General features: G+C 38.6%; 1 protein-coding gene across 2 annotated transcripts in view; it reads right to left on the minus strand.

Annotated features, from left to right (window-relative positions):
* Positions 1-22,597, minus strand: part of LOC124413991 (potassium voltage-gated channel protein Shaker) — a 248,656-nt gene extending 226,059 nt beyond the window's left edge. Inside the window, exons 1-2 of one of the 2 annotated variants that reach the window (XM_046894832.1) lie at positions 22,297-22,597; positions 20,518-21,025 (exon numbers count right to left, since the gene is read on the minus strand). In XM_046894832.1, coding sequence (XP_046750788.1) covers positions 20,518-20,681 — 164 coding nt within the window. In that variant the 5' untranslated portion in view covers positions 20,682-21,025; positions 22,297-22,597. Of the gene's footprint in view, positions 1-20,517; positions 21,037-22,296 lie in introns of those variants that run through there. The other variant, XM_046894833.1, reaches the window with a different exon arrangement.
* Positions 22,598-26,611: the final 4,014 nt, after the last annotated feature.

A 26,611-nucleotide genomic window follows, 5' to 3' on the forward strand; every position in this document is an offset into this window, starting at 1 on the left:
GTTTCAAGTTATAAAGCCTATATATAATCTCAAAATTCTCTTGAGGTCCAAATTGAGTAAAAAAAATTTTCACGAGTGCCCAATAAATATTTTCCAAGTGTTCACCGAATACGTTCGTTAGTTCTCACCATTGTAAAAATCCTGCCCCTACAGAAGGATTTTTTCTACTGCAAAATCTGGTGTTTTGACCTTGTTCCAACACAATAAAAATTGCTGTTCCAATTTGAAATTGCTTAATACAAAGAACGTAAGATGATAGAGGCAACCGGACAGAAAAGTTTGGCGAAAAGATCTGCTCTGCGAGTCGATAAAAACCCCGAACAATTTCCGAGGGAATATACGATCACGAGAGCAGCGATCTGCAGTCGTTTTCAAGGGTGACCAACCCCTCGTATATCAATAAATATCGGGGCTCATATACCCAGTTTTGCGTAAAATCGGCTCCACTCAACGAACGAGCACCAATTACTTTGACGATAGAGTTTCGGGGAGGCCCGCATGGTAGCTGCTGGCGGTGAGCCACTTGTATAAACGTGTTTCGGTCCAACGGAGGGAATGTAGACGAAGAACCTGAGGGCGAAATTGGATGTGGGTGGATAAACTACTGCCCATAAGAATGCCGAAGCCGCTTGTTCTCCTTCCTCTTTCAAGGCGTCGTACTTTCGGCTACCAAGCCTTACATTTACATATTCCCTGCATAATATCCACGGTTCTGACCCCCTCGGCTTCGCGAATCTGCACCCTGAAAATTGCTCGAAGTTATTCGAGACACGAGACTTAGTCCTCCGGCTGCATGCACTTCACTTTCGCACTTTTCACGTAATTTGAATATTACGACAGAGCGGCGTGAAATCGACAGATTACCATGCATTCTGCGTCGCGAGTTCTTCCATCGTTGCTCTTCTTCCCCTTCTTATCGTTATTTATGGGCTTCAGACGCATCGAATTGAAAACAAGTTATATTGTGCGTACGAATATTTTCTTAATAATTTTAACCGAAAGGAAATACCGTGAAGTTCATGATTTAGAGACAAATAATTTGTGTCGCATTTTGCATTTTCCTAGTAAACACCCTAGTATATTGGGTTGCCTACCACTAAGGGTACCAAATATCGGTAAAACAAAGCTGCCGAGTTATCGGTAAAAATTTGTTTCATTTTGTCCAGCTATTCAGACGTGGTGAGCGAAAAGAAATATAGAGAAAAAAATCTTGTACCTACAAATTATTCAACTCCAGAGAAAAATGAGAAATGTCCTAGACTTCATATCAGTATAAGCGTGCGCGCAGTAACGGAGGATCGAACCACATGAACATATGTGTCCCCACTGACACATTTTTATGACTTTACCCGAGTTGAAATTCATAACGAGTCCGAAATTGGATTGATTACTGTATTTTGTAACTTTGCAGTGATTCCCCATCATTGAAACTTGACCGTTCCATTAGAGAACCCGTGATATTTCAATTACAAGTTTAAAAATTTGTTTCGAACGATCGGATTCATTTGTGGAAAAGGTTTTTAAAAAATGATTACTTCGCGATGCGGGAGTCTTGCAAGCTATTACGAATTCATTAATCATCAACAACTAATAAGTTGGCGTCTTCCGACATCATGTTGCTTAGACTTTGACGATGGTGAAAACCAGTGGCATCTTACTCGGTCGGTAATCTTACTCCATAGGTAAGGACTGACCATAGCATCCTCTTGAGTAAAAAAAAGAGGAAACAGAGTTCGGGGGTCGAAGTGCTCTAGCGAAACTGTTAGGTAGACACAACAGCTGCCGGTCGAGGAAAAGCGGCAACGCTCCAATGCAGTCTATTAAACATAGATAGAGGAATACCGCATTGCCGTGAATTCGGCCCGGGCAAGTGCCGAAGAGGCTCCGAAGTAGTGGAACTGGTAGTCAGGTCAGCCGCAGTCAAACGAACGCGAAGTCGAGTCCCCTTCACCACCCACCTTCGCACACCGTGTCTGTGTGTGTGTGTGTGTGTGTTACCGCCATTTTGAATGCGGAAATAAAACACCAACGAAGAAAGGGAACGCAAGGCGCAGAAAGCTGACTGCTTGAATTGATTACGACGCTACGTTCAGGCGCAAAGAGCGCATTATGTGCTTCACGTGGTCGTACGGTCTACATTTTCTACTCCCATTAAACGCAGAGTCGACCTTTATTACAGCCGAATTATTGTAGACATTTTTTTTCCACCATTTTTTTTTTTTTTTCTTTTGTTTGCTAAAAATTAATTTGTTTGAAAATTATCAATTTAGAATGCGTTATAATTTTATTGTAGATTAGAAAAATATAGATGTGTATGTACAAATTCAGTTTTTGACATTCTCGTAATGGATAGATAGGCAATGTCTTAATATTGACAGTAACATTTATATTCGTTAGTGCGGGGAAAAAATTTTGTCGGTTGTTTTAACGATGTTTTATTTATAGTTCCTTATAATTTATTGCATATAAACGATCATAACATGCGCATATATTATAGCTGCTGCATTGCGGCACAACTTTCTTAGCAAATTGAATAGTTAACACACTTGTTTTTCTTTTTTCGTGTGAGATGATATGGAATGTTAGTTGCTGTGACAAAAAAATTTACTTCATCCTCGATCTTACTTCAATGTTTTCAAATGAATGTTTTTCATGCAGTCTGATCGAAATGATCTGAAGTGATCGTTTAATTGAAACGAAAACGTTGGGGAGTAGAAAATACGCGAGATAATTGAGGTTTAAACTTGATTGGATTTTCGCAACGTAATGAGTTAATAGAATCGACGACGAAACCGAGTAAACTAGTTGTAATAGACTATCGATAGTTAATCGCACTGCAAGAGTAGTAACTTCGTGATTGTTCGGCTAAATTCATGACTGCTTATAAGTACTGTAACTATACAATTATACTGATTATGGAAAGGAAGCCTGATATTGGCTACAAATGGATTACAGGTATTACAGGAATATTTACTTCCATGAATTGATTCTTGGGACTGTCGAGCCTTTCGCAGGTCATTTGATTTTGATTATACTATAATTTCAAATTTACGTGTACCTTTGATACACAAACTATTATATAACAAGACTACTTTCTGCAAAGAATCTAACAAGGAAGGTATCCCAGGCCGAACTTTCCAATTTGATTTCTTTTATAATAAACAGTCTCAAAACTAAGCGATACGTATTTTTTTTATCTGCCATTAAACAGTTTAAGGGGGTGAAACCAACCCCCAAAGTAAGGCATGACAAGGGGTGATTTGACAGTCTTACCCACAAGAACATAATATTTTTTAACCAAACCAACTGAAAAAGTTATCGCTTAACGAGAAATTAAAAATGTAAATCACTTACTGTAAAGGGTGGTTTCACCCCCTCAAAGTGTTTAATGGCAGATGAAAAATAATACATATCGCTCAGTTATTGGTCTACTATAACATATTACAACAGAAATCAAATCGGAGAGATCGACCTGGGATACCTTCTTTGTAAAAGGAGTCCTGATCTTCGATGATAATGACAAGCATCCACGGTTCTAGAATGCAATCGTCAAATTGAATTCGCTGGGTCCTGTAGCTCCATGACATAGAAAATTTCCTTGCACGCTTGGAGGACGCGCGACTCATTGGCGTCCGCTTCGGTACCAACTCGATGAGACATCCAAAGTCCAGCCAAGCTCGAATCCACTTGGCTCCGAATTTTATAGAATAGCCAAAGCAATTCCCATTCCTGTTTCCAGTATCAACATCTCCAGAAATTTGATCGAGCAACAGAAAAACTGTCTCTATATATTACCAATAAATTATAAATCCCAGTAAAAAAAAAGGACCCAAGTATAAATTATGGTAAATAAGACTGCGCGGTGACATGAAGGAAAAATTGTTTCCGCGTAAAAGAAGAAAAATAGACGAAGTGAGGTCGGATGTGAATTATTCAAACTTTTTACGACTCCTTTGCGGTTCCGCGAAACCGGATAAACGGATGGAACCATACGCTCAGAAAAATGTTGTTTCCACTAGAAGATTATCATGTGGTTACTGATGTGGTTGAAACGATTCATCACTTGCTTCCGCTATTCTATGCTTATAAACATGCCTGAAAGAGTGACTAATGAAAAAATTGTTCATAAATCTAGTCAGTTTACAGTCATATAATAAATAACTACAATTATGACAATTTCACAAGCCTTGAAACGACCTGAACTGCAAAGAGTTTGACGTTACGCACGCGGTAAATTATCCGTTTCATGTTATTCCGCAATTGAGCAGAATTGTAGACAAAGTCGAGGAGCTTGACCACGACCCTAATGAAGATCCCCCGCAGATTAAAAGACGCCACAAACAAGAAGAGTCCTAATCGCTGGAAGGAGGTGCCAGAAATTTTGGCCAGTTGGAAAATGTTCCTGCAGAGACGAAGCCCGAGCAGGTTGGGCTGTTTGAAGCCTAAGCTGACCGTGGAAGAGTAATTCTGCACGGTGGAGTACCAGAGGGAATCCCGAAATCGCCCTCAATTATAAACTTGTCTCCACGGACCCTCGCGGTAATTGTTGCCCTTGGATATTCCGCCGTTTCCTCGCTTTATGAGCCATTACGTTAACTCCTGCAGTCAACGGACGACAGACTTCAGCTGTGACCGTTGAAGTAGAACTCTTCATCTACTATTCTGATTCTAACTACGGAAGTACCCATTTTCTCCATTTCATGAAAAAACATTGGACAGTATTTTTCCATTTCCAAAAAACCATCCATAAAATTCACCCCCAAAGAATAGAGGATGCAAGCTCCAAGGTTAACGAACATGAGATACTTTAACAATCACGACGACAATGAATCAATCACTGCCTAGTCCTTAACGATAGTGTTGAGTCTTCATTACTTCGATCTATTTCATCCATCTATAAATTTTTTTATTCTCATTTTCCCGTGTCCTTAAAAAACGCACCCCTTCCGCTTATTTCTCACTATATCAGTCCCCACTGAATGGACTCGGAAACGGTCTTAATTGACCTGCCAGGAGTCACCGGCTACCCCTAGATTCACAGTAAGATATGGCACGTCAAAGGTGTCAACGAACAGCCAACGCCCCTCCGAGATGAAGACAATTGATTGTTCAGGAGCAAAAGCATTCAGCTTTGAAATAAAGGCGGATATTCGATTGATTGAACTATAATAAAAGAAATCAGTATTCATATAATATCTGTGAGGAGTATAATGTTTCAGGTATATAGAGTGACGATTCGATCATACATCGATTCTTTGTTCTGTTCCAAATGGAATTCAACCGAAATTCGATTAAGCCAAATAAATTGCTGGTCGCCAATCGGATTCCACAACTACACTGGTAGCACCAATTGTGACACTCGAATGCACTCCAAGCTTCGAATAACAGGGCGGTTGATTGTGGTCGTGCAGAAATTAACTATCACAGTTGGTATTGCCGCAATGTTTGTTGAATTGCGCAAGCACACACCTACATGTATGTAGAGTAACCGATATTCAAATTTCAAACTTCAAAATAGCGGATCCAACATGGCGTACGTACTCGCAATACAAAAATTGACCCGATTTGCTTGGAATTCGTAATTCAGGGGTTTTCGGGGTCACTGAAAACGAATCCAACATTAGAATTTCAAAATTCAAGATGGCGGATCCAATACAGTGGACCTGAAATATAAAAATTGATCGTGTTCGCTCACGTTAGATCCGCCATTTCGCATTTCGAAAATTTCTCAGATCTGACCACCCATCCTTAAAATCGGCAACCTCGAGAACCCTTATGTACCGGTTTGAAGGAAAGGTTAACCCTTTGAGGGGCAGCGGTAAACATTTGTACCACCATTTTTCCTGCAGTTTTTTCATTATTGCCGTTCTATTTTCCAATACCTTTATACTTCTAAGTCGTTTCTAGTATCTTGAAGGTTCAAGCTAAAAGATACTTAAGGAAAAAAGTGGATATTTGTTTATTTATAATTAATTATACATAATTCAAACGCAAAAAACTCGTTTTTTTCAGAATAAATTCAGTTGTTCTCAAACGAAGTGTCGAAACGCTTTGAAATTTTTTTCATATATTTTTTAGGTCTATTACTAACTTATAAAATTTTTTCAGATTTTTCGGCAGGCTCAAATTTTCTAAAAATCCAATTTCGAAGAAAAAAGTTTATGTTATACATCAGACATCAAAATCGTAATCAGCGACCCCAAAAAACCCTCTATACCAAATTTTGTGCCGATTGAACGAAAAACCACGAACTTAACCTAAAATAGTCGCCATGTTGGGTCTGCCATCTTGAATTTTCTAATTCTGACGTCAGAATCGTAATCAGCGACCCCAAAAACCTATCGACCACCTATGATTTTGAAAATTTATTCCATAGAAAAATGTGCCCCTCAAAGGGTTAAGGCATGAATTTATATTACTGTACAAGTTACTGGTAACAGTAACGCATCGAATATACAATTCGACAATAGAAGCATGCAATTCAGGGGGAAAATAAGAGCTGCAGACGCGCTGGTCATCATTGAGGTCAGCTAATCACAACAGCATTATCTTTCCTTGGTCCTCGCTTCGCTTTATTAGCAACGTGACGAGGTTAGGTGAGGTAAACGGGACTGCAAACAACCCGCTCGACGGGGGAAAGCTTTCTCGTTTTATTCTGGCCAACCTCACTTAGTGGACAAAGAAAGGACTGGATAGTGATGCGACAGGGTTAGGAAAGCGCGAACGAAAAGAGGGTTCGAGGCTGTGTTCTGCAAGCTCCGAAATCAACATACATATACGGGGGGCCTCCACTTCCGGGCCGAACCCTTCTCGTAGTCCTAGATTTTTACGCAATTCTCCGCTGCGGAGCTTGTTGGCTTCTTTTTACACCGACAATTCGGTTTATACGATCCATAAGACGTCTTTGGTCATTTCCATATGTAACTTCGTTATCTTGGGAAAAAGGATTTGAAAAATGAAATTTTCGAACCATTCTATCTCCAAATACAAATGGCGTTAGTGAGGTTTTAAGCCCTGCCGAAAATGTTCATGTGATAAATCATAAGATTTTATGACCGGAATCGACATGTAATTTATTACACGATTTATCTTGCAAAAATTCGTCAATACCCTAAAAATAAGGGACATCCTAAGGAGCATACACGGTGTGCCTGTAATTCCTACGACACAGCCTCTTCTTCAAGGTCAAAGCCTTTAAGTAAGATGTGTACCATCTATCTAAAAAAATCCCTATATTGTTAGGGAATTATTTTTCTGGCAAACGCTACCGTGCTCTATAACGCCATCGTCTATAATTATGGTGTGAGTTATTTAAAGTCCCGCTCATTTTTCCCCGCGCAGATTCAACGTCACAACAATTAATTCCCACCGATCTATAGGGTATTTTGGTGCCGTTGGTACGCATCTTACTCAAGTCCAGTCCAGCGCGAGAGAGAAACTTTTTTGGAGAAAGAAGCTGCACTCCTAGGCACACCATTTATACTCACACGAGTCGATAAGAAGCGCTGCAGGGCCTCGACTGCGAATTTATAGCATCCACATAGTGTTTTGCAAAAAAAAGATCTGAGGCTTACACTGCAAGCCGATGTTATCGATGCATGAAAAAAAGCAGCCAGTTTTTCCACCCTTTGGACCCAACATCTTCCGTGTTGACGTAGATGGGAATCGAGCAGAGAGAGAGAGAGAGAGTGAGGGGGGGGATGCTTTATCCGGTTGTAAAAACCTCTTCTCGCCGGGGGTCACTTGTTGATCCTAAGGAAATTCACGACGCTGTTCTTTTACGTTAAATGAAATCCGCGCCGCCTCAAACCCTCGCCCCGTGACGTCACAGATCAGACTCTAGGCTGATCCTCGACTTCCTTCGATTACGGATAACTCGGTAATTTTCGTTCTCCATTGCCCGTCGTCTGATCCTTGCTCGTTCGGGGAGAATCGTTATTAAACCCCCCGGATATCGTTGCATCGCTTCGGAAATCTAATGGAGATGCTCCGAGGATCATAATATAGGTAGGAAATCGCTCGCGATTATTATAATAAGTCGTTAGACGGAAATTCACCTGCGGTTCAAAGATCCACGGTGAACTTGGGGATAGATCGACAAACGTCGGATCTCGGTCACGTATTTTACCAACTTTCAAATCGCCCGACATCGGATGCTCGCAAATTTTTAACTCGATGTCATTCATTAGCCATCTACTGATACGTAATTTCCAATTTTGGAGGGATGTTTTAGTTACGACGAAAGATAGTGTTACGAACACTTATTGCAAATATATGCTCTTCTTTTCGAATCTCTATCTAAAATTGTTGTACTTTCCGCGAATGGTTATTACTATGAAGATTAAACAAAAATTCAGAGCCAAGGATCAATTGTTAAAATTTGTTTTTCACTTGGTAACTTACATTCACTTTTTCGGAGAAAGGTGTCTTAAGGTTTTCCAAAAGCTGTATATTTATTTTCAATTTTAATTGATTGCAGTGACAAACGCTGTGAATTATATTTGAAATTTAGCTTTGCAACAGTTTAAATATCGCGCCTATTACGTTAATCAAATAAGAAAATAGTCGTGGAGTGTCCGTGAACGAATGAGTTTCACTTGTGATGTGAGTATTCATGGTGTGCCTAAGAGTGCAGCTTCTTTCTCCAAAAAAAGTTTCTCTCTCGCGCTGGACTGGACTTAAGTAAGATGCGTACCAACAGCGCCAAAATACCCTAGATCGGTGGTGATTAATTGTTGTGACGTTGAATCTGCGTGGAGAAAAAATGAGCGGGACTTTAGATAACTCACACCACGACTATACATCATGGCATTACCGAGCAGAGTAGCGTTCGCCAGAAAAATAATTCCCCAACAATATAGGGATTTTTTTAGACAGTTGGTACACATCTCACTTAACGGCTTTGACCTCGAAAAAGGAGTGTGTCGTAGGAGTTCTAGGCACACCATGTATATTCACATCGTGTTCCGACTGACACGAATAACCATGAATAATAATCGTAGTTCGCAACGTGAAAATCGCGCGCAACCAATGCGGTGGAAGAAAATTGGCATTCTCGTAAAGTGCGAAGAGGTTATATATAGCATCATAGAGCTCACAATCAGCGGAAACACGGACATTTCAGTATTGCGAATTTATTTGTACAGCGTTGTGTTCGTGAATGGAAACGCTCCGGATTCCACCAGATAACAGAAGCGGCATTGACGCGAGACGAATCCGAATTCGAACTCGAATAATGTTTTGAGTAAGGGTAAAAAAAACCTGCGGTTTCATCTCACCTACATAAATATCGCCTGATTATCCACCTTTCATATATCTGTTTACCTATTTCGTTATTTTTAACCGCATTTCGATTCTTTTATCGCCTTACAAAAAGCACAACTTTAATGTTTAACTTTATTTGCGAAAAATCTAATATACTTGTGACAAATTGTTGTCACTAGCAGTGATAGAGACAGCATGTTTCTAAACTTAGATAACGCTCAGATAATTTACATTCATTCTAATTTAGATCCATCGGCACAGTCGTATCTAGTGTAGCAAAGATTTTGATTGCAGATTATCTGCAACTATAGAAGATTATAAATCTTCAATCGCTTTGTCGATACATTGCGCATTTGAATTACTTGGTAAAAATATCAAACGCGTATTAGAGAGGCAATAAAATTTCCACGGAAAGGGAAAATTCGTGGAAACAGGTTCCATTCAAAACATGTCGAATATCGAATTTCCATTACACTTTAAAAGTGGCTCAACACTTGAATAGTTATAAGCGTACCGAGAAAACTATTGAACAAATTATGATTATTTTTTTTTTTTTTTTTGATTTTTTTCATCATTATTTTGAGTTGGAATGATCTCGAGCTATTTCAGCTCTGGACGTCACGTCGTTCGCAATTTTTGACTTTTTGTTTCACAAAGAAAAAATCTGCAACATAAAACTACTAATAATTCGAGTAAGAGTATTTCAAACAATTGAAGATGAGACTTGAATATATGGGTGGAAATGACGTGAACCTAAATATAATCCAATCAAAAAGGTCACTTTTTTGAAAATGAAATATGAATCAAGTTGAATAAATGAAAAGACATTAATGTCCGTTTAAAACTGACTAAGAAATTCGATGTCTGCGTTGGAACGATCTGTAAGATTCATTAAAAATTCATAACCTACAGTACGTGTAACTGTGATTAATTAATCTCGGTTTAAAGGAGGTCAAGAAAGTTGGATAAATGCCCGAAGTAACGAATTCGGGAAAAATTTACTCAATCGTGAAAAGTAGGGAAACGGATTCTAGCCGCCCTGTGGAAATTGTAGGGGATTATTACTTTCCTATTAAACAAGGTCAGGACTCAAAGGTCTTGATTGGTTTTTAAATTACAAGTGCACATCACAATATCCCCTGGGGTTTGCACGGAACAGATAAACCTCGAGTTCTTTTTATATTTGAATAATTCTGAATTTGAATAAATCTGTAAGCTTCGCATCTAGAGATATCACTTTCAAATATATTATGTCCCAGCAATTCTGGCCACGCGTTGCTGTGGCTCAGCTCAAAATAATGATATGCAAAAAACTAAACACACACGTTGCTTATGTCGTATATCTGTGGATCACGTGTGACATGGAATAAATTTTAGTAGCATCGTGGAAACGTTTGAAATTGAAAAACGACCTCATTTATTGAATACTTACACAACCTAGATAACAAAGGATGTTTGAGTGTGGTGCTAGATGCTTAGTACAGATGTCAATGGATCAACTCACACCGCCATCTATTAAAAACTTATGGAACTCAATAGATCAACTCACACCGCCATCTATTAAGAACTTGTGGAACTTATAAATGAATTACGACCCTTTGTCCTGTAAAAACTCCTTAAATTTTCAATAAAAAATTCTGAGGGTTACTTATCGGGATAAATATTATCCTATTTCTCAACTTGGACCAAGCAATGTACATTTACAAAGTTTCGTTAAAATCGGTCGAGCGGCTTCGGAGATTAGCGTGGACGAACATCGTGACACGGGATTTTTATGGATAAAGATAATATCGAAATTTGACCGAACCCTGCGTGAGACTCGTAAAAACGTGAAGTATGGGATAAATTTTTGCTCCAGACAATACAGGAAGGAGCCTGTCCAATCTTTCGCCCAGATTCGGCTTTCCTTTGGGAGGGAGAAGGATACTCGCCCAAGGGAAACCTGACATGTAACGCCCTGAGGGAAATTCCTTGCGGGGAAATTACGCCTCGTAAAAAAAAACTTCCTACTTGTTCACCTGTGGAACTTTGGACGCGGAACAAATTCGGAAATCGAGGAACGCTGCAATCGAAGAGTCAAGTGAATTTTTTATAAAGAAAAGTGTAGATTATACCACCAGCTTTAGGATAAACTTTGGAATAATCCATGAGCATAAAAAATTTGTTGAATTCTTTATCTAAACCGATTAGTAATAATTCTCGATAATATTATGGAATCGAGAGTCGATTACTCAAAACGAAGCATCGCTGTAAATAATCGCCTGCACTTATCGCGGGATATTTAATTTATCAGTGTTGATCCAACTACGAGTTAATTTTCTTCGTTAAACACTTCGCAATAATTAGAGTAGAATTTTAATGCGCGAATAAAGTTTTTATTTCAAATGTATAGGAGAAGAGAAAAATCGTTGCTGTCAAAATTATAGTGCTTGAGAGTCGTTGGACCGAAGCCAGCGATACGACCTAAAGATAAGCCGCAATGTACAGAAAATAAAAGAACAAAAAGACAAGGGTGGAAAGTGTGCGGTATATAAAGCGCCTAGTGAAATAGAGTGTCACTTATCACAGTATTATCCTGCAGGCTGTTTTCACCTGTGCATAAGTGTTTCTTTTCTTTTTTTTTTGGTTTAAAGACAGAACGAAATCACGTCGAGAACCGTTGAACCGAATTTATCAAGCTGATAATCCCTGAATCACAGAGTTAAATTTCTAGTGGTTATTACTATAGTATGATTACATAATTTTATTTCCATTTTTTACTATAACCGAGGAATATAGTTTTATGTGCAAAATGAAAATATCAGTTTTTTAACTGCAGTAGGAAGAAAATCCAACAGGTGCTAATTACTCTTTTTCGTTTTGCTCGTGACTACAATCGAGGGGTTAACGAATGTTAGGTGTAGATACGTCATGTAATCTCTGTAATCTCTTGTGACCTTTTTCATCTCTCGTAACCCCTTATAACCTTGTAACCATTTGTAATCTCTTTGCAATCCGTGTAATTTTCGTGTAATTTTTGCAGTCTTTTGGTAATCTTTGTAATATTTTTTGCCTCTGGTATCTTTGTAATTCTTGTAATCTTTTTGTAATATTTTTGCCACTGGAATCTTTGTGATTCTTGTAATCTCTTTGTGATATTTGTAATCTCTCTGCGATCCGAACAATCTTCGTGTAAGTCTTTGCAGTCATTTAGTAACCTTTGTAATCCTTGAACTTTTTTGGTAATCTTTCTCATCCTTGCTGTCTATGGGATCCTTGTAATTGTTGTAATCCCTTTGCAATATATTTTACTTCTGGAATCTTTGTATTTCTTGTAATCTCTTTGTAATATGTGTTACATCTAGAATCTTTGTGATTCTTGTAATCTCTGTAATCTTTGTAATCTTTCCGCAATCCGTGCAATCTTCGTATAGTAACATTTGCTGTCTCTGAAATCTTTGTAATTCTTGTAAAATTTTTTGTAATCTTTGTAACCCCTTCTTTAAAATCCATCGAATTTTCGCGTAATCCTTGCAGTTTTTTTGTTGACTCTTGTAATATTTTTAATTTTCACATAGTTTTTAACCCATTAACTATAAACTTCTACTACATTCTACAAGAAGCGAACATTCGAATAAAGTGGTCTGATTTTTTTGGTTCCATTAAAACATGAAAAATCGTGTCTTCCTTCTGCGGTCTGGATAATTATATTATTAATAATTAGAGCCTTTGCTCCCCGCTTGCGGTTCTCTGGAAAATATTGTTGTATTGTTGAAATTCGCAGACGTAAATTACGCCCGTCGACGGAGTGTAATTACCCGCCGGAGCGTACTTATAGTGCAGGGTTCTGTGCATGGGGGGCGGGAAAAAGCCTATTGGCAAAAGGTTGTTCGGGCTAAGCGGTTAACTCGTTTGTTTTAATCGTTAGGGTAGAGCTGAAATTCCGAGAGAATGAATCTCTCATACCGCACAAAGTCAACCTCTGGCAGGTAAACCGTTGAGTAAAAGGTAAATAGAATCTGCAGGTGCGGTTAATCCAGGGAAAAACAATTCTCTGTAATTCATTGCCTCTTTCAACCCCGAGAAGGGGAGAGATTTTCGGATTATATAACGAATTCTGTGAGGAACAAATGGAAAAGATATTTCAAAATTTACTTCTAACGATGTAAGAAAAAAATTTATTAAATCATAAAAAACGGTCTTGTTTTCATTATTACGATCGTGTTTTTTTCAATAATCCAAATGTACTTCGCTTTCAAAAATGACCAGAAATGCATTTCGTTGAAAAGATAAAACAAGCTTGGGAAATCAATTATCGACGGCATTTTTTTCAACTGTTTAAATTCTCGAAAAATTGATCGTCGAAATTATTATCTAATCAAGTATTGGTTAGGTACTCGTTAGAAAATCAGGGATGTAGGAAAAATAATTGTCACCTCGTACCCTCTTGACTCTGAGGCACTCGCCTCTGGTGTAATAGGATCAGATAATCCGAAGGCTATAAATAACGGTTAAGACGAACCTATAATTACACCTGAATACGACTCGGAGTTGCAACAGTTTCATCCCGATCCCGGCAGCACCCTCGAGAATGTCACCCTTCAGTGTTAGATATTCTGAAACACGTCACGTCAGATCGAATCACGCGGGTTCGCTTCAGTTATTCCCGCAAAGAAACTTGACGCGAATTATTCTCATCCCCAACCCCATCTTCGAAGAATATCACGTGGAATTATCCAACCAGAAATATGAAACCGGCAAGTTTCATCAACAGTACAGAGATACGGGTATTTTACATAGGGCATTCCATGCCAATTTAACCAGGTTTTTATATCACCATTTTGATTTTTTTTTTTTAACTTTTCAAGGTGATAATAAAGTCTGTAAGAGTTTCAATTTTTCGGTGGAAAGGTGGTTGAGTTAATTATTAACGTTCAAAAAATTTTATAGCAGCACCTTTTTCAAAACTCGTGTCGAAATGGCGACGATTTCATTTTTCATCCGGTCATTTCGATATCGATTGTATGAAAAAATCGCTTTTTATAGTACTATTTTTATTCAGCGTCTTGGACAATTTTTATTCACAAAAAATAAACAGCTTAGCGTTCCTGCGATTCTGAGGAAAATTCTCGCACCATTTTCGGCTGTTTAATAAATATGGTCAAATTATATGTAACATGTGAAAATAATAATCTTTTTTTTCTATTATTATCCATTTAACGTATGAATAAAATAAGTTATCCAATATCAATTTCACCTTCTTCGACACAGACTTCTATAAACACAAATATTCAAAGTACAATAACAGCAAACTGAAGTATAAATTATTTACTTTTTCAAGAATTTCACTCTTCAAGTCTGACACCGACTTTGGTGAAAATTTTTTTTTTTTGAACTGCTGAATATTACTCTCGATCAAAACGTGTAAAAATTGTCAGGTTTTCAATATATTTATCCGAATAAATCAACTCTTTAATGCATTTATAGTCTTAAGCCTTTTTTCGGATTGCCAAAAAACCAGTAAAAATTGTCCAAAATTTTTCATTTCAAATCGATAAACAGATTCAAATCTAATATCCGTTACCCCAATGTACCAAACACAAATAACTAAGTGCACAGGACGCATTGACGGGTTGAAAAAAAGGTTGAACTATACATATAGAAGAACTCGAATATTTATAATTATCACGAGAAGACAATATTTTATTTTATTTTGAACACTACTATAATCTGTAAAAGTTTTGACAAAATCAAAAAAAAAGGTGATGCCAAAATCGGGTTTGCATTGGCACGGAATGCCCCATATAATATACATCGATGCTATCTCAGTCAATCCCTTCGCCATTGTCGTTGAAATAGACGGGGGTGCGGCCTCCTTTATTCTGACCTTCATATTTCACTAGATGCTGCTTTAGGTTTATCCTCGAGCCGAAGAATCTGACGGTGAAGAAAAATGACGATTGCTCAAGAAGCACTACGTCCTGGGAAGCCACGGCATCGCTGAGTTCTTTGCGGGAACCGAACCACCGCCCCGCTTCTGCCGGGGTGGGCAAACAGAGAAAGATTTCCGGAAATGGAAGTGCGGGGCGGCTGAGAGAAACCCTCTTTACGCTGCAGCCAATATCTTTGGGATTTCATCTCTTATACGCAGCCTCGCCAACATTTTTCTGGTTCGACACACACCCGAGAGAAATTATTTTCTATAAACATGATTTTTATCATACCGTTTGTCCATGAGGAAAGTGCGATCAAACAACACCAATCGCGGTTATCAAAAAATGTCCCTAGGAACCCACAGCTAACGGTGGGCTCCTAGGGACATTTTCTGATAGTCGCGTGCGTCAAATTGTTCGAATTTTATTGGCTGACAGTTTGCGCCTGATTGAGCAGCCGATGCAACACCAATCGCAGTGGGCTCCTAGGGACATTTTCTGATAGTCGCGATTGGTGTTGCATCGGCTGCCCAATCAGGCGCAAACTGTCAGCCAATAAAATTCGAAGGATTTGACGCACGCGCACGCGCAATCGATATTTCAGGTTCGGTACATCGAAGACAGCGAGTTATCGTTTGGAACGGAAATGAAAAATACAAGCCAATTATTTTTATACGTGGCACTTGACGAACGAATGAAAAGCAGGAATATCCCCCCCATAAAACTATCCCATGTGTGACGATTTCCATCGATTGTAAATCAAACTCTAACATCTATTAGTCTTTAAATATGATTAATATTTGATTATTTTCTTAATCAAAATTTACTGAGACAGAATTTCATAATTTTTACCAAACTGTGTAATTCTATCGTCATTTAATAAACGTGAGCGAAAAACTGAGATTAGTTTTAGAATTAACCAAATGAGAAGATAAATATTAACTCGATAATTCAGAATCGAATGCTCCTTTATTACGTAACATGAATCGGTGAGATTGAAACTTTTTTACCGTACGACTCATCGTCACTCTGATCGATCAGAATCTGGATGTATATCGCATTGACTTTTTTTTTATTCATTGTGCTATGAGGAAAAAGTTTTCATAATTCTACCAGTTTCCCTCATATTTTATATGAGCAGGCTGAAATTTTTATGCCAGGTTCAAAATCAATGAGAGGATAAACCTTCTCATGCAGAACCTCGATTAATTTCAGCCACGCCTTTTAAACCTCTGTTTGATGGACAGTTTCAGACACTTCATTTGACAGATAGATAAAATTTACCGTTATTACCAGTCCCTTAGCCACAATCAAGGAGATTCAACACTCGCAAAATACCTTTGCGTGTATAATTCAGTCGGTTTAAAAGAAAAATTCAATCTAAATAAGCCAGAAAATATTTCCCAACCGAAGAGACGATATTACTTAGTCAAAAGAAAAAATCAATTCAACTAAAGGGTTAAAGAAAAAAAATTATTCACCGACAAACGGTGATGCAGATGATATTCGTAAAAAAATCTGAGCAAATATACCGAATATCACAAAAACACTTGTAATATTTTTTAAAAATTTAGAGATTTAGTGTCTTTGAAAATACTTCGTGAATTCTTGCTACGAGACAGACGCTTCATTGTTTTAGATTTTGAGTTGAATTTTGGTAAATTTTGAAATTTGATTTACTCACAAACGATTATTTTATCGCAAATTTCAGCACCATCGTTATCGGCAAAGGTATATATAGAACTTCCTTGAAACAGTCAACGTGATTCGACGATGATATACGTAGTTACCCCTTTAATTACCCTCCACGTAACCGATCAAAGATAACACTAATGTTCCAGAGTAACACACAGAGAACGGGAAACTCCCCTGTGTTTGAACTGACTATGTAATTAATTTCCTATCTCTGTGTGACTTATTGTTGGCGTTAGAGAAGCGGCAGAACGAACGATTCCATTCCAAGCGTAAACCAATGCCACACTTGGCGACCCGTAGTATCAATTTGCTCAGGGTACCGAATAAACTCGACCATTCGTGTTTCATTATATGAACATATATACGGCAATTAAGCATTCGAATTGATCATGGAAACCACGCGATCTTTCTTAACGTGAAAAGAAGCGCGAAATTTGAATTCGATTGATTTGTGGTTTAGAAATCGGTTCAGTTCTTGGTAGTTTTAATTCATGCGAAATGAATCCTGAATATCGTTGCGTTTTTTTTTTTTCAGAAAATTAGAAGCTAATTTGAAGAGCTGAAAATTATTTAACACGTGCTAGCAGAGAAAAAATTCTGTAACGCTTGTTTGATAGAGAATTAATGGTGCAGCAAAAAAATTCATTAAAATTCACTACAATTGGTAAATAATACGCCTGGTTTACTCACAGCACTTAAGTCGTAAAAGATGTCAAAACTTTGAGAGGTTCGATTGCGGTTTAATCAACTTCAAAACTCCCGTTGGGTAGTCGAATAGAATCCAATTCCAGAAGAAAATGCACCTACTCAATATTTTTTAACTCTTGTAACTTTTAGATGAGTTACCTGAGTGATTACCGTAGCTTCGTAAAGCTGATATTCGACTTGATCTAACAGCCTTGGACGAATTTTGTTACCAATTTGCAATAATCACAGTATTATTGATGAAATTTTTTATTAACTTGAATGTCTTGACTGAAGAAGATTGAAGAGTGTCATTATAATGAAAATTTCTTCAAAATGAGAAAAAATATTTAACTGCGAAATCAGATAACTGAAAAATACTGAAAAGTTGGTAACAGTCGGGATATTTCAGTTTTAATTATAAGGCTGTTGACTTTGCATATATTATAAAGAAACAAATGACAATATTGAATTGAGTAGTGAGAAAAAAAAAACAATTTTTTCACTCACTTCGTGAAAAGTAATTATGTAATTGAAACGATCCGTCATAGAGTGAAATCGAACGAATATGTTGTGTTTTAACAATTTTCAAGTGATTCAAAATGATATCGATATCCAAGCTTTTGTTTACAGTTACATTATTTTTTGCATATTTTGTAACTTTGTGGCTTACGGATACAACAATTTACGATTATCTTGTATTAAAATTGAAAAAAGTTATCTACATTTTACCAACTTATCACCTTAACAAAATTAATTTTATTCGCATTGATATGAAGCTGCAAGCTGTTGGAAAAACTATGATTTTCTTATTCTCACAGACACTTTTTTCTTCATCCTCCACAGGCTGTGGCCTGAACATCGTGATAATGGATTCAATGTACTCGCGGCAACAATCGAACATTAAATAACACCAATCAAATCTTCAGATTACGGTCACGAATACCAACATGAGTACGGAATTGTAGTCAATTCAGTTGGTGGTTGACGCACCCACAAATAACCACCCTTGCGCCACGCCGGCGTTGCTGCAGACCATCCTTTCCTCCTGACCGTGGTTCGAGTATGCATGGTGTGCCTAGAACTCCTTCAACTCGCCAGTTTCTTTGAGGTTAAAGGCTTTAAGTGAAACGTGTACCAACTGTTTAAAAAAATCCCTATATTGTTGGGGAATTATTTTTCTGGCAAACGTTACTCTGCTTGGTAATGCCATCGTGTATAGTTGTGGTGTGAGTTGTTTAAAGTCCCGCTCATTTTTTCCCCGCGCAGGTTCAACGTCACAACAATTAATTCCCACCGATCTAGGATATTTTGGCGCCGTTGGTACACATCTTACTTAAGTCCAATCCAGCGCGAGAGAGAAGCTTTTTTGGAGAAAGAAGCTGCACTCCTAGGTACACCATGTATACGCGCACCACGTTAGAACTCCGGCGACACGCCCCTTTCGTCGAGGTTAAGTCCTTCTAGTGAGATGTGTACCAACTGTCTAAAAAAATCCCTATATTGTTAGGGAATTATTTTTCCGGTGAACGCTACCCTGCTCGGTAATGCAACTTGGCCAAGTAATATCAAATAACAAATCGTCTTTGAAACAATATAGAAATACATTTTTCTTTTTTCAAAATTTATCAGAATACCGCAATTAAACGCACAATTCCATAAAACTAAATAACTACACCGGCTGCAATCGAAAGTGGAAAAAATCCGACTATTGTACAGCCATCTTCACTAAAGAATTTCCAAAATATGGAACCAGTCATTTGTAAAATTATACTTGGAACGGAAATGACCAGGATTATTCGGATCATTTCCGATGCAATAAGGCTCGAACGTAATTTTTTATGAATTCTGAGATTCGTGAGAGTTATTCATATCAGAATTCTTTGAAACTGGATTTTCCATTTACCTTCATAAAAATAATTTTTATATTTGGAATATCTCTTTGAATGCTCTGAAATATTATCTTATTTCGAGAGTAACTGAAGAAAATACGACAATATGGTTTACCTACAGTTATTCTTGGATATTTTTGACTGAGAGAAAATTAATACACTTTTGAACGGAGTTTTGAAAATGCCTCGTACTGCCCATTTTGGAATGTATATGAAAATGTCATCTGTGACATCCCTCATCGCATCCATTCCGGAACATTTCCCACAAGAACCTCAATTATTATTGTTATTATTATTTCTTTCTCACTATTATCGTCTTTTGTACTGATAATAAAAATTTCGAATGATTCATTGTAGTCAACTAGTACATTCATATTACAGATTTTAAGTGAAATTGAATAATTTCTCTGTTTCGAATCCAAAATTTAAATATCAGACTTGATTCTCAGCAATATTGCAAACCCAATTATTGTACAAATTTCAATGTGAATCCGTTGCTGTTGTCATTCGATATCAGGTGTGTCATCGTACCGGAAATTTCGAATTTCGAAACATTTCAGAAGCAGTAATTTGAATTTGCAATTGCTAAAAACATTCAAAATACTTATTTGACAGGGATTGATCAGATCTTAAACTAATTTTAGTCCTGAAGGATGAGGGTAAGAGAGTAGAATGGCCACACAATGGAAAGGCTACAACGTAAAAATTTGTTTTTCCTCCAGTTTCTTTGACTCTTCAATATTAATTCTATCATTTGACTCGTGATCTAAGAAAGATAAACGATCAAATATTCTCAACCATTCTGTGGATCCAATATTCCGGCATTCCGTACATATTCAATTTGAAGTTCAACGAATCAGACTTTCGACTCTTTGGCCATTCTACGTGTCGACCCGCACCCTCGGCTCTGTTTCTTTCCTTCATCCCTCTCGGTTAACCTCGCCTGAAAGCCCGATTCCCGAGGTCAAGTACCTCGCGGGCGAGCTAACAAGGAAACGCGGAAATGGAACCGGAGGTGGCACTGATAAACGAATGCCGGTGCACGTAAAGGGGGGGGGGCGTGAACTCACTGGTTGAGGTTCCGATCGTTGCTTCCGGTGGTCGCCGACGCCTGCCCCCCGGACGCCCCGCCGCCCCCCGAGTCGTGGTGTCTCCTCTCCTTGTGGACGATGCCCATCAGCTTCATCCACGGGTTGTTGGCGGCGTGGCCACCCATGCCGCCGCTCTGCCACATGGCACTCGCCAGCCTCGCTGCTTTCTTGGGGGCTCCGGAGGAGCGCCCGACTCAGCCTACCCGGGGAACCGATGAGGAACCCCTTCACGGGGGTCCCGAGGGAGGCGGGGGAGGCTGAGGGGCTGCTGGGGGTGGCGCGTCGTGCCCTGCACGACCCCGTTGGCTCCCAAGGCCGCCACTCGAGGACCTCGAACATCTAACCTATATGACCGCTCCGCACCGCTTCCCTCCCTCCACCGCCCCCTCCAACTTCCGGCCTCGACGTTATCGGGGTTACACTATCGTTCCTTCGTCCTCGGCCTTCCCTTCGCAGTATTTCTTCGCACAATTTCGCGCACTCTGCACTGCCAACATCAGATCATACACAGATCACCGAATCAGACACGAGGGTAGGGGGAGGAGGAACCAACGATAAACGGATATTACGACCACATGAGCGACCCGTTCCTAGATTTTTTAGCCTCGATTTTTGAGGGAAGAATTTATACGAGGATGCTACAAATACTTGGCGCGAAAACTGTGACGTGGTTTTATCACCGTGTGATTATCTGATTCCAATCCTCTCCGTTTTTTACATATCGGTGGGAGAAAAGAGTCGACCTTCGTCTTCGCGCCTTACGGATTACGGTATCGAAAATATCATGATTGATATGGATAATAATTGTACTCAGCGGATATGAAAGAAATTTATGTATCCCTAATTGGTCTTTGGGCAGTGATTCGTGTATTGCGATACCGCTTTTTTACTGCCTCACATTTTTCGTTCCGATGTTTGAAATTGTTTTTTTTTTTTCCATTTTTGTTTTCTCAATTTTACTTTAAAAACTTGCCCTGTTTTAGCCCTGTTCCATCCATTTTCACGAGCAAAAAAAACGTTTCCCTTGGGAATATAGTTGTGTGGAAAATTTTATAGATGAACGACTTTGGGGTTCGTTTTTGTGCTTCTTAATAATTGTGTCGTCAATCGTTGCAAGATTGTGGTTTTTATGCTTTTAATGGTAGGTGAGTTTCTTCAGAGACTAAAGAAAACTAACCGATTTTCATAAGCCGAAGAATAATTTTGTGATTGAAATAAGACTCGACTGATGTCTGTATTTTAGCTTGTTTTGATGGAAATTTTTTTCGTCCCGAAGTAATAAAATTTGAGTATTATTAAACGATTTTTTACCTACCGATGAAAAGAGATAATTTAACTCCGCGTAGAAATGATTGTATTAACGAATTCCAAAGTTTCACCGAAACCTTTGTATATACACGCAGAAATTCCTCTTCCTGAACGACACTTGAAATTTTTATACGCATTGAATAATCAAGCAATTGATCTTCTCTACTGCCTCTGTTCAAATCTCTCTAAAATTTTGTAAAAATATACAATTACTGGCATTCTGTTGTAGGTTGTATACACACACAGCCTTAACGCGGCGCGTCTCTAGACGAGTGTTGGATAATTTATTAATCCGTTAACAGCGTCAGGGTGAAGAAGATTGGCTCCGAATCGTGATACCCTTCCCGAAAGGGAAAACGGGTCGCTCATTGTTCGTAGATAAATAAAAAGAAAATAAACGAGGGGTGAAAATAAAATTTGAATATAAATTCCAGAGATTGATTTCTATACATCTGTACACTTTCACTTCCGGGTTATGGTCGAAAAACAGGAACCACCTCATGTACACCTCGGGCTATTGCTGGTTCCGAGTAACACTGAATGGGGACGGTACTCTACAGGCACTTTGGACGAAGGCCTTCCGCCTGTCCATCAGCCCCTTCGTCACTTAAGGCTCCGAGCACCGCGGTGGTAATTGCAGCTAGGATCACGTCACGATACTAATTGCATCTTGAGGTCTAGTGACCGGGGTCACCGGCAGTTACACTCGTCCTCGCGAGCCATTCGTCGTTTTGAGGACTGAAAATGCCAATAAGGGTGTGATTTTTTCGGAAAATCGACGCTTCGCACGAGTGCTCACAATACAGGGATAGATTCCCTAGAAATCACGCGACACTCAACGTAAAGGGGCGAGAACACGCGCCAAAACACGAGGAGGTCAACTGAAAAGGGTTGATAACTAATCACAACGGGAAATAGTGATGAACGGATCATTGAGATCGGATTAAACAACTCATCACGTTTCGAATAGTGTACGCTGATTTTTGATGAATCGAATTAACAAAGTGAAATAATCCAGAAAAAAATAATTTCTATCCCACCGCTGTCACCAGATTTCACTTCAACGAATTGAATAAAAACCGCAAATAACCGTGAAACTGAATGAGAATAATTTGATCAATTGATTAATAATTCGATTGGTGTACGCGAATTTTGCGGATGTGAGTGATTGCTCGATAGAAAGTGAAAGAAACTCGGAAAAAAGGCACTGAATTTCATTCAAGCCTGACGATGAGTGAGTTGTAAAAAAAACACGCGATCAATCGTAAAACTAAACGACCAAATAAATGCAGCAGATCATCGCCTCTCGCTATCTTCTGATCCTGCTTGATCGGTGTTGACGAGTGATCAGTGAACTGGGCAAAGTGAAAAAGACTCTAAACAGGACATCCGTATCCCACCGCTGTCACCAGATTTCATTGAAGCCTAACGACGAGTAAGTAGTAAAACAACGCAATCAATCGCGAATCTAAACGAAGCAGGCTATCGTTCCTTGCAATCTTCTAATCCTGTTAAACCAGTGTTGAAAGCCTCGAAAAAGGACAATCCGCATCCCACCGCTGTCACCAAATCTCGTCAATCCCGCCGTAGAATGATTTGAATAAAAATTTGTAATGCATCGTGTGTGTAACCAAACTAAAAACCGGATTAACCTTGGGTGAAAAAATTTCTGACCTGATGATTATCGGAGAACCTTGTGCAGGTGGAAAGGATTAAGGAAACTTCTTTCGGGATGGGGTATTCGGCGTTTAAAAAGGAAGAGATCGCGGTCCAGCGCGTGTTCTCGAGCACTAGCTCTGCAGTCGACGGGGTCGACACGGCGACCGGGTTCGCGGAGAGGGGCTCAAGTCGGCGGCACCAGGCTCTCGGGTCCGGCACGGTGCCACGGTTTCGCCTCACTGCCGGGCTCACTGCAGACACTGACGCACCGCACCCCCACCCTCGTGGTTCACCAGGCGTACGGGACGGCAGCGGCCCAGGGCAGCGCCGAACACCTGCGCCGTGCTCCCAAAGCGCGGAACCTCCGGCAACCCGTCTGTACAGGCGGGGACGGATGGTGCAGGAGGAGGATGGGGGCGGCAAAATCCACCCCCGAACCCCAGGAGTTGTAATAATTAATCGCAGGTCGTCGGCAAGTCGGTCCTCCTTCTATCCGTGTGTGTCTACAGCCTAGAGTCTCGAGACGTGAATTTGCTGGTTTGGCTTCGGAAATTCGCACCCTGAATAGAGACTTGTAAGGATGAGGAAAAAAATAATCTGTATTTGATTGAATTGATTAATTTTTTTAATTTGATTCATAGGTTGACTCGAATATTTTTCTTCGTAATCGGTTCTTGGTTTTTACTCCCGCTAATGACGCGATGCAATATCAATTTATATGATTTAAGGGCTGGTACAGTTTCTTAGGTGTGAAATGGAGATGGTTTTTCAGGACTCAGAAAAAAAAAAAACGCTCGTGAACAAATATTTTTTAATTTCTAGGATATATTTACATACTTTTGATAAGTACTTACAAAAATTTTCGTGAACAATACAGAGTCTAATCTGAGTTATACGCTACGACGCCGTGGAGACTCCTCAAAAAATGAAATTGTTAATCGGCTGCAGTTGTGAAGGTCCTCAGAATGCCAGTATCTGCAAAAAAAAAAAAATTTACATTAAACTAGATGAAATTCTCCGGAGCATTTACTAAGATCTTTTTATAATATCAAAAATTACCAAAATGTCAGCGATTTGAAAAAAAAAATCCAATTTTGCATAAATGTTTCTGAAGTCGAGTCAATCTGTTTCTGAAGTCATCGATGAAAAGCCGAAGCTTACTGTCAATTGCACCATTTTTTCAATCAACTGTTAAAATTTTTTTTTTTTTTTTATTAAAAAATAACTTGAGCTAATCGTACAATAGAATAATTTTTGAACAAAATATGAATAGCTGTTGGATGTGCGATGACTTGTAAAACTTTGAAGATGTAGTATAAAGTTTCCATCTGGTAACTTTTTGCATTCGCTGCAAGTACCAACTTTCATGAACTAAAATTAAAACAAAAAAATTTAAACCGCTAGCGTGGGAAACTTTTTAACGAAAGCAAAACGTGTCGAAGTGCACCCCAAGAGAAAAAAAACAACAACAACAAATTATACTGGATGACGGGGATATTTTATTACAGAAACTACGCTAATTAGTTTCGCTACGTGAACCGAAATTAAGATTTCCTTTTACTAATTGAAAAATAAATGCACTTTATAGTTTACTAAGTTTTTCATTCTCAAATATGCGAAATGTTTAAAGAACCTTGATGGTTACTAATTTTTATACCATTGTTTGTATTTCGTACGTGTTTTGCACAACCTTCAGGGAATTTCTGTTCTGTGAGTTTGAAGAAGCCTTAACTGTGAAATTGTATCTACTGACTGATTATATTCTGAGGGGAATCTTGTAAACTAAAAAATGCATTCGTTTCGTGTCTATCTTTAGAAAGTGATACGTTTGTTGCACAAAAACTAAGGGCCTAGTCACTATGTGAAAATGGTGTACAGTGATTACAATGACAAAGATTAAAAATTGATTAAAGTGATTACTGGGGCTAAAGAAAGATTACAAAGATTGCAAATACTTACAGAGATTGCGAGGATTACAAAAAATAATACAATTGCAAGTATTCTAAAATAATACAGGGATTACGGGTAGATTACAGAGATTTAAAAGATTACAAGTATTACAAAGATAACTTGAGATTTCAAAGCTTGCTGGAGATTACAGAGATTACCTGAAATTACATAGAGATTGCAAGACGGTAATAGAGAATAGACAAGATTACAAGGAATTCAAAAAATGCAAAAAAAGGAAAAGAAAATTAATAAAATCTTGAGCCGAAATTAACAATCACACAGGAATTAAATATGCCGAAAGGATTATAACCGATACCAAATTGATTAAAGTGATTACAGGGACTAAAGAAAGTTTACAAATGCTTACAGATATTGCAAGGTTACAAAAAATAACAAAATTGCAAGTATTTCAAAATATTACAGAGATTACGGGTAGATTAGAGTTTTCAAAGATAACAAGTATTACAAAGATAACTTGAGATTTCAAACTTTGCTGGAGATTACAAAGATTACCTGAAATTACATAGAGAATGCAAAAAGATAATAGAGAATACACAAGATTACAAGGAATTCAAAAAACACAAAAAAGGAGAAAAAAATTAATAAAATCTTGAGCCGAAATTAGCAATTACACAGGAATTAAATAAGCCGAAAGGATTACAATCGATGCCAGTCGCTCCCCAGCCTATTTTATGCTAATACTGAGAAACGATGACATATTGATGTACATATCGGTAGTCAGTAAAGATTCGGGTGCCGCTGAAATAAGTTTGTGAGTAGTTTGAATGCTTTTTACACGTATATGTATATTACACGAAACAGTATTGTCAACATGCGGTACAAAACTCGTTGCCGCATGATATTGCGGGGCTCCTAAAACGCAGGTTGTACGTTTTAACCCTCCTTCACGTCCGCCCACGTCAATAAATTTGAGTCTCTTCGTGTCCCTCGCGCAAAGAGAGATGCACAGTGCCTAAGTGAGTTTGAGGATCCGTGGACCGAGAGCACGACTGAAGAAACCACTTGATTTTAAAGATGCTTGAGTGGAGAATTCTCTGGAATATTCAATCAACAATAAAAGTTTGAAAAAAATTCACCATCATTATTATTGCCGAAAAGGGTCGGTTTAAAAATCATTCCACAAAAATTCAGTCTG

This window comes from Diprion similis, chromosome 13 (assembly GCF_021155765.1).
Source record: "Diprion similis isolate iyDipSimi1 chromosome 13, iyDipSimi1.1, whole genome shotgun sequence".
Lineage (NCBI taxonomy): Eukaryota > Metazoa > Arthropoda > Insecta > Hymenoptera > Diprionidae > Diprion > Diprion similis.